Source organism: Phodopus roborovskii, unplaced genomic scaffold (genome assembly GCF_943737965.1).
Source record: "Phodopus roborovskii unplaced genomic scaffold, PHOROB, whole genome shotgun sequence".
NCBI lineage: Eukaryota > Metazoa > Chordata > Mammalia > Rodentia > Cricetidae > Phodopus > Phodopus roborovskii.
Window position 1 is genome coordinate 4,053,167 of NW_026126418.1, and position 9,778 is coordinate 4,062,944.

The following is a 9,778-nucleotide window of genomic DNA, read 5'->3' on the forward strand; positions in this document are numbered from 1 at the left end:
TCAAGAGAGGCCTGCTAGATCTACATATCAAGTTCCAGGATAAGATGGACAGGGCCACATAGAGACCCTGTCTAAAAACAAACAAACAAATATACATATAAATTAAGGGGGAAAGGATAACATAAAAAAAATATGGGAAATTAAGAAAAATTAAGTCTATGCTTAGATAATAAGCTCTTGCCTGGGACCAACAGAACAAGCAGAGAAGAGCCTCAATTCCCATGTTGAAGCATTTTCCATTATTGAATGTACTAATTATAGTTAGGGGGAATTAAGGAAAATCAGTAAAATATTATTCTCATATATTCTGCAGTTTTACTACTTATTATTATCAAGTATATATTTAAAAGAAACTTACAGCTGGACATGATGGTTCACATTTGTAATTCCAGCATTGGGAAATTGAAACTAGAAAACTGAATTTAAGGCCAACAGGTTCTACATTATGAGATTATCAAAAAGAGCTTGAACAAAGCAGAACATTCTCTTCCCCAGAATTCTGAGGTTTACAAGCTTTCATTTACTTAAAATCAACTCAAGTGCATGTTATTTTCTTTTGTAGTACATGTTTTAAAGATTCTCAGTTTACTCAGAAACAGCAATCTGAAATCACAGCAGATGTCTATATTTTCATAAAGGTCCTAAATAATTGTGACAAAAATGGGTCCTGAACTCAATTATGAGAAACAGTAAATGGTATATTTTAGTCAATGCCACAAACCAAACAGGACTATAATGGCATCACAATTAAGTTTAGTAACTTTTTTTAGACAGGGTTTCTCTGCGTAGCTCTGGCTGTCCTGGAATTCACTCTGTTGACCAGGCTGGACACAAACTCAAAGATCCTCCTGCCTCTGCCTCCCAAGTGCTGGGATTAAAGGTGTTTGCCACCAACGCCCACACTGTTTAGTGATATCTTGACCATCAGTTTCAATGCATTACTTGTGTTGGAAGTGATACTGGCTAGTGTAAAAAAAGGTCTAGCACATATAATTACACACAGCTTGTAATAACTGGGTTGCTGACCTAAATACAATATTTTTATTTCTATTTCATGTGCATTCATGTTTGTCTGCATATATGCCTGTGTGAGTGTGAAGGTGTCAGATCCCCTGAAACTGGAGTTAGAGGCAGTTATAAACTGCCACATGAGTGATGGGAATTGAACCTGGGTCGTCTGGAAAAGTAACCAGAACTCAACTGCTGCGGCATCTCTCCAGCCTCCCTTACAGTATACTTTAAATCAAAATATAACATATACTCATTATTTTTCAGTGTTAAAAATCTTAAAATGCACCAGCCAGTAGTGGTGCATGTCTGTCTGTCTGTCTGTCTGTCTGTCTCTCTCTCTCTCACCCCTTCTCAGGAGGTAGAAGCAGATGGATCACTGAATTTGAGGTCTATGTGGTCAGTTCCAGGCTAGGCAGAGCTACCAAGTGATACTCTTGTCTCAAACAAAATAGTAACAGGTATTGCATACCTTTAATGCCAACACAGCAGAGGCAGAGAGGCAGAGAAGCAGAGAAGCAGAGAAACAAAGGGGCAGAGGCAGGTGGATCTCTGGAAGCTGAGACAAGATGAGTTTCTGGGCAGTTTCAGCTACAATGCCAGATCCTGTCAAAAACAGTTTACTATATAACAATATTATTCAGATATAGTGGCTTCAGCCTACAACAAAGCACACTTAAGAGACTTGAGGCAGAACTGCCTTGAGTTTGAGGCCGAACTGCCTTGAGTTTGAGGCCAACCTTAGCTACATAATGAGTTCTAGGGTAACCCAGGTTACAACATAAGACCACTTCTTTCTTCCTTCCTTTCTTTCTTTTTTCCTTCCTTTCTTTCTTTCTTTTTTTTTAAGATTTACTTATTTATTATGTATACAGTGTTCTGCCAGAGTGTACAGCTCTAAGCCAGAAGAGGCAACCTGATCTCATTATAAGTGATTGTGAGCCACCATGTGGTTGCTGGGAATTGAACTCAGGACCTCTGGAGGAGCAGTCAGTACTCTTAATCTCTGAGCAATCTCTTCCAAACAAAGCAAAATGTTTTTGCTTAGCATGCCTGAGGCCCTGGGTTATATCCCTAACACCATGTAAAATACCAAATAAACCAACCAGTATGTCCCATTAGGCTGGGAAGCAGATCCCCAACTGGGAAACCTAATATCTTTTTTTTGTGACAGGCAGTACCCTACCATATTCTCACAGGAATGTTTCTCACTGCACCATTTCCTCTTGCACTCTATTTTTATTTTGTATTGTTTAGTTCAATATGTCTTTTAGAGGAACAGGCTAATGGACTCATAGGCTATAAATTATGTATATTTATACCTATCACAAAACCTGGGGCTGTAACATATAGTTTGTATAAGCATGTTCACTGTACAATGTTTAAACAAAAATCACTTCAAGAATATCATGAAACAACATGACTATTACCTACATGACTATTATCTACTCTCTGTTCTAAATATATTTTCCAAATATTAGGTATCCATAAAATATAAGGTGGTACCAAAACCAAAATGATCCTAACTTAACTTTTGCTAAAATACTAAGAAAACTGCATAAAGTACATATTAGAAATCTTTTCTCTCTGCAACCTTATCAAAAAATAAAAGCAGGTCCAAATGGTAGTACAGACATTCAATCCTAGAACTCGGGAGGCAGAAGCAAGTGTGTATCTGTAGGCTATGAGGCCAACCTGATCTACATAGTGAGTTCCAAGCCAATCAGGAATATACAGTAAGATCCTACTGGGTGGTGGTGGGGCACGCCTTTGATCCCAGCACTCAGGAGGCAGAGGCAGGCAAACCTCTGTGAGTTCAAGGCCAGCCTAGTCTACAAAGCTACACAAAGAAACCATGTCTCAAAAAACAAAGAAAAATAAATAAATGCAGGGCATCAAAACATTTAAGACTTTTTCGGAATAAATACAAGCTTAACTGAGCCAACTTACATGTTCAATGAATAAAATATATTATAGGATAGGTGTCACATTTAGAACTAGATGCCAGCTTGGTCCTATGTTCCTTTGCCAATGTAAATGAACTGTGTTCAAGAAAAGCAGTCTGGGGGCTGGAGGAATGGTTAGCGGTTAAGAGCACTGGCTATTCTTCCAGTAGACTGGGGTTCACTTCCCAGCATCCACCACAGGGCAGCTCACACCTACCTGTAACTCTGAGATCTGACACCCTCACACAGACACACATGTAGGCAAAATACCAATGCAAATGAAATAAAAATACATTAAAAATTTTTTAATAGGAAAGCAGTCTACATCTGGTATTACATAGCAATAATCCCTCCAACTTTTCCAAAAACAAAAATCCTATTCAATTTAAAAACTTAAAATTTAGGAGTAAAGTGTTGGTTGAGATAATAATCATATTCACTTCTTCATTCCCTAGGAAGCCAAACACTAATAAATACAAAGGACTGGGGATGTAGCTCTGTGGAACATGAGCTAGCATAATCAAGGTTCAATACCCAGTAATGTAAGAAAATCACCATTTTAAAAAACCCTTGGGCTAGGGATATAGTTGAGTTGTAAAGCATCTATCTAGCTTACCAAAAAACAGAAAAAGTCTGGCGTGGTGCAGGCACACACCTATAATCTAGCACCTGGAAGGATGCAGCAGATCACCCATGAAAAAAGAGAAATCTTTGAGCCTTTAATTCCAACACTTGGAAGATGGAGTTCAAGGCTAGCCTGAGCTACCAAAGACCCAGTTAACAAACAACAAACGAAGGAAAACATAAACACAAAAAGCAAACTTAACTTCTAAATTTAACCAATAAGGATCTTTCAACTACCCAAGATATTAGTTAACTAGATTAAGGTGGTACATTAGAAAAATAGTAGAACATAGTTTTTGTCATTCTAATTTTATTAAATATTTACAGAATTAAATTATCTATCAAACTATAAATTGTTTAAATAGCCGGGTAAGGTAACATATACTATAAAATCCCAGTACTCAATGCTCAAAAGTTCCAAGCCAGTCTAGACTATAAAGACACCCTACCACCACATAAATAAACCCTCACTGATTCAAATTCCTTTTAGAGCTCCTCTCATACAATTGCCAATAGCCAAACAAAATGACCCAAAGTTACAACTGGATTTTGTTTATAGAGAAATGCAGATAGGGGATATAGTAGAAAAGTTTAAAACTATGAACTGTTTTTGGTAATAGTAATGAATAGATACAAATACATGAATATTGATTTTTGCCATTCTACCTGGGATATGCATTCCTTTATGTTCAGAAACAGCCTAATGTTCAACAAATATAGTCTCTACTAACAGACCCTTTCTTCTGTAGCAAAAAAAAAAAAAAAAAAAAAAAAAAACAGAAAACAAAAGGACATGTCTAATACCCTTAGAAACACAATTATTGCCAAATAAAGTAAAGGAAGTCCATTTTTCCTAAGAAATACAAAAATCAAGCCAATTTACCTACTAAAAATTGTCTTATAATAAATATAATTTAAGCCAGGAGTTACAGGTGCTTGTGATCGTCTCAATATGAGCACTAGAACCTGAACACCAGTCTTCTTACAATAGCAGCAAGCATTCTTAGCCATTGAGCCATCTCTCCAGCCATAAGAGGTTTGTTTATTTTGTTTTTTCCTCTCTGTGTAGCTTTGGAGCCTGTCCTGTTCTGTAGCTGGCCTTGAACTCACTGATATCTGCCTGCCTCTAACTCCCAAAGCTGGGGATTAAAGGTGTATGCCACTACTGCCAGCTATAAGAGGTCATTTTTAAGTACTCAACTTCTCCAGATTTCCACTGTCTGTTGACTTAAACATAAGAACTGTACAGCCAATTCACATCTTAAAACCTATCATACTTTTAAAGTATCATTTAATTATTACTTTAGCTAAAGCAACTGAGATTTACTTCAATGCAATGAAGGCAGAGGAAGGAATGGAATAGAGCAGATCTGTGATAAATACACCACACATTACATTATTTCTTTTCTGCTTGCTTGAAATATACCACTAAACATGTAAAAGCCATTGGGGATGGGAGTGAAGTATGGCTCAGTGGTTAAGAGCACTAATTGCTCTTGCAAAGGACCCAGGTTCAGTTCCCAGCACACAGATGGCGGCTCATAACTACTTTACCAGGAGATCCAAAGTCCCTTTTTGACTGCCTTGGGTGCCAGGCACTCACATGGTACATTATACAAACATGCAAGCCAAACATTCATACACCGAAAAAGTTAAAATCCAGAGTCAGGGTGGTGTTGCATGCCTTTAATCCCAACACTCAGAAGGCAGAAACAGGTAAAATCTCTGATTTCTAGGCCAACATGGTCTACAGAATTCCAAGATATCTCACTATAATTATCTGTCTCAAACAAGGAAAAAAAAATTGCCTTTGGGTCAGCAAGACAAAAGTGCTTGTCACCAACCAAACCTACTCCAGGACCTACAGAGTAGAAGGAGAGGACTTTTAAAGGTTGTCCTCTGACCGCCACCAAGCACACCATGGCGCACGCATGCGCACACACACACCCTCCTACCTATAATGTAATATATATATGTATATACATATATGTATATATATACACATACATACATACATACATACATACACACACACACACACACACACACACAATTGGGTGAGGGGTTCAAGACATGGTTAGGTTTCTCTGTGTAACAGTTCTGGCCTGGCTGTCCTAGAATCACTCTGTAGACTAGGGTGGCCTTGAACTCATAAGAAATCTTCCTGCCTCACCACCCCAGCTAATGTGTTACTTTCTATCTAAGATATTTAACTTCAAGACTGAGAATAGACCTATAAATTTTCCAAGAAATACTCCAAGAGTTAAAGATCTATTAAATGACACTATTAAAAACTCCCCAAACTGGGCTAGGGAGATGGCTCACAGGTTAAAAGCACTGATTGCTCTTCCAGAGGTTCAGAGTCAATTCCCAGCAACCACATGGTGGCTCACAACCATCTGCAATGAAATCTGGTGCCCTCTTCTGTTATGCAAACATACATATAGGCACCACGGTATCAGTAATAAATAAAATCTTAAAAAAACAAAAGCCCTCCCCAAACAAAATCTCAGAAGATGTAAAAAATAACTCTTTTCAAACAGATAACATAGGTGAGGAGAAAGGTGCAGTCAAAGAGGAACAATGTTTATGGGATAAGCAAATATACAAATTCAGGTTTACAAAAAATATACAAATTTAAGTTTTACTTAAATTCTGATTTGTCTGGTGGTTTTTTGTTGTTCTGTTTTGTGGGGATTTGTTATTGTTGCTTGAGACAAGGTCTCTTATAGCCCAGACTGCCTTTAAACTCACTATGGTCACCAACAATGACTCTGAACTTTTGATCCTCTGCCTCCATCTACCAAGTACTGGGATTACAGGTCTGCCAAAAAGCCTGGCTTACACAGTGCTCAGGATCTACCCCCACGTTGGATTCCAGAGCCTTGTTCATGCTACACATATACTCTTTTTCTTACCAACTGAGCAACATTCCTAGCCCTATAAATCATGTTCTTGGGGCAATGACAAACCTAAATATGGATTATGTCATCATTATCGGCCAGTCAGTTGTGACACACACCTTTAATGCCAGCATTGGAGAGGCAGAGAGGCAGGTAGATCTCTGTTGTGAGTTCCAGGCCAGCCCGGTGTACAGAACAAATTCCAGGACAGGTTCCAAAGTTACAGAGAAACCGCCTCGAAAAATAAAACAAAAAGTACATCATTATGGAGCCGGGAGCACTGAACTTAGAATCCTAGTACCACCTAGAGGTGCAAGTTTTTAAAGTCATCATCAGCTACAAACTGAGTTTTGTAGCTAGCCTGTCCTCAAACTTGTATAAGACCCTATCTTGAAAAAAAAAAAAAAAAACCAGAAATATGGTATAACTGGATTTTGAGTGGGATAATGGTATGGTAATTATATAATAGCGCTAATGTCATAAGAGAATGTTGAAACAGTTTGGACTGATGTGTGATATGTCAACTTTCAGAGAAATGTGTATGGAAAAAGAAAATATGTCAAGGTTAGAGGTATATATCTGTAGTAGAGAACTTGCCAAATATAAGCAAGATCCTTGATTTGAGCCACAGAACCACTATACACAAAAAATACATGTGCAAACACTAATATATAATACCATATACACATATATGGCAGAAACCTGTAACCAATGTTGGGTTCAATGAAAATTATAGTAGGTGTTCATGAACTTTTTCTTCAACTTTTTTTGTTGTAAACTGCACTATCAAATTCAAAGGAGGCAAGCCTGAGTAAGAGTATATTCCTGAATTAAAAATTCTAAAAAAAGGCTAGCTGTGGTGGTGCACTGTCTTTATTCCTAGCATTCAACAAAGCAGAGGCAGGCTATCTCCTAATTCAAAGCCAGTCTGATATACACAGCAAGTTCCATGCCAGCCAGAACTACAGAGTGACACTGTCAAAATAAAGGGGGTTGGAAAATAAAGATTTGTAAGTTTTCACTAAAATAATCACACTTCTTGTTAAGACTATAACTCAACAGTTGAACGATTCCCAGGATGCACAAGGCCCTGGGTTCAATCTCCAACTGGGGTAGAACAGGATGACACAAAACAAAAATCACAGTTTTATAAACAAAATTGTGGCAATAGTTTTGTCTTTACAATCTCATATAAAGCAATGGATTTCTGACACATCCAATATTTGTTTCACTTTCAGAAAACAAAAATAGTCCAGAAGAAGAGTTGAGTAAAAGAAATAGTTTTGATAAAATAATTCAAAGACATTGTATTAGTGAGCATCCCAAAGTTAAAGTACAAAAGCACTGCCAAGATTTCAAGAATGAAATCAGTCCTCAAGCAAACATGAGTTTTGCTCATTTTCCCAAAGTAATTAAATTTATAATTACCCACACTTCATTAACAAATAGTCCTATTTTATGTCACCCATTAACCTCCAATAATTTCCATGTTATAAGCTGGGAGCTTGAAAAAAGAAAATACAAACATTATTTCGTTGCCACAGCAACAGGAAATTTAGGACTTTGCTGGACTACCTTTCTTTAAAAAAACACACAAAACAAACAAACAAACAAAGAAACAAAAAAACTAGGGGCCTGGCGATGGTGGCGTATGCCTTTAATCACAGCACTTGGGAGGCAGAAGCAGGCTGATCTCCAGAATGAGTTGTCAGGACTGTTTCACAGCGAAACCCTGTCTCGAACCCCGCGTCCCCCCAAAAAATACTAGGATCAAGATCGAAAAACCTTTTCTTTCTTTCTTTTTTTTTTTTAAACAATAAGAGGCAAATGTACCCTTCAAAATTAAGGCTATAAAAGAGTAAAAGAAGCCGGGGTGGATAAGCTCGTCAGTATTCCCAGCTAATTCTAGCACTGGAGAGGTCAAGGAAGCAAGACTCATTAGGTCGTTCCTAGTCAGGGCTGTTCAGTGAAGCCCTACCTAAAAAATGGGGTGGGGGGAGATATCTCATATCTAAAATTCTGATTTTTAAAGTACTTAAATATCATTCATATCTACCATTCAAATAGCTGGTGCCTACAAGTGACTAAAGCACATTTCCTATTCCAACATATCAAATCCTGCAATGTTTGCGTAGCCGCAAAAGCAAAAATAAAGTGTTCCTAGACGAGAGAAAAATCCACAAAATTCCCCCAAAGCTCGGCATAGCCATTCTCTGCTTCTGGAATGCTGCTTTTTAACTTCGCTCTCTCGGGGGCCTATTTTTCCAGAATGGTTTCGTTTCTATTTCGGTGGCCAGAAGAGGGAAATATTACCAAGACAGGTAGGTAGACATTAAAAAAAAAAAAAAAATCCAACTACCGGAACACCAAAAAGGTATCAAATAGACCATCCGAACCGAAGAACTGCGAAAACAGGGCGAAGCAAGCCCTCTCAGCCATTGTCTGAGTCAAAGCTTGTCCACATGAACGGCGCGGAGAAGCCAAGACACTAGACCTCGGGGGAGGGGGGTGCTCTGCGTCCCCCGGGTTCACTCGCCCTCCAGAGCCCTTCCTCCCGCGAGCACGGCTGCAGCGTTCGCACCCACAGGGCCGGAGAGAGAAAGAGGTCGCCACGAGGCCCCACCGCTCTCGCTCCTCACCTGCTCCGCGGCTGCGTCTCCTGACATGGCCTCGGGGGTTTACAACGTACACACTGGCCCGCAATGGGAAGCTAGGAAGGAAAAATTAAGCTAAAAACAACCCCCCCAGAACCAGTAACACTACCCCCTGCCCAGCAGAGCCAGAGCTGCCTCAGGAATCGCCACCGCCCACTCAGATATGAATTAAAATGGCTGCGCCCCAGCCGGCTGAGACGGGGTGGGGCGGGGAGTGAGGCGCTTCCGTATTCACTTCCGGGACACGGGGCGGGGCCAGGGCTCAACTCCCGGATTCTTAGAGGTGCACAAGCGCAGAGCGATCTCAGGGGGCGGGCTCAAGGCGGGAGCTCCCGTCACGGCCCGGAACTGATGACGCCGCGGCCCAGGTTTCCGAGGGCGGCCGGAAAGATCCCGGACTATTGGTCTGGGATCTCCCGCGCTTCTTGGAGTTTAATTACTGAGTTGCAGAGCCGGGCTCCTCCCTGTTGAAACCTGACTGCCAATCAGTTCGGTTCAGGCAAACTGACCATTTTAGGGAACAGCTTTGGGAGTCTGTGAAATGCCTGCCTCTCATGTTTAGGGGAAAAGCATTCCGTGGTCTTGGCTAATGCTCTTTCTTTTCTTGGGGATGAAAGGAACCAATCAAGTCCGTATTATATTT

General features: G+C 39.7%; 1 protein-coding gene across 1 annotated transcript in view; it reads right to left on the reverse strand.

The window, feature by feature from the left end:
* The window catches only part of Cstf3 (cleavage stimulation factor subunit 3), a 78,384-nt gene extending 69,042 nt beyond the window's left edge, over positions 1–9,342 (reverse strand). The window contains exon 1 of the mRNA XM_051184069.1: positions 9,121–9,342. Within this exon, the coding sequence (XP_051040026.1) occupies positions 9,121–9,147 (27 nt within the window). The 5' untranslated portion in view covers positions 9,148–9,342. The remainder of the gene's footprint in view (positions 1–9,120) is intronic.
* Positions 9,343–9,778: the final 436 nt, after the last annotated feature.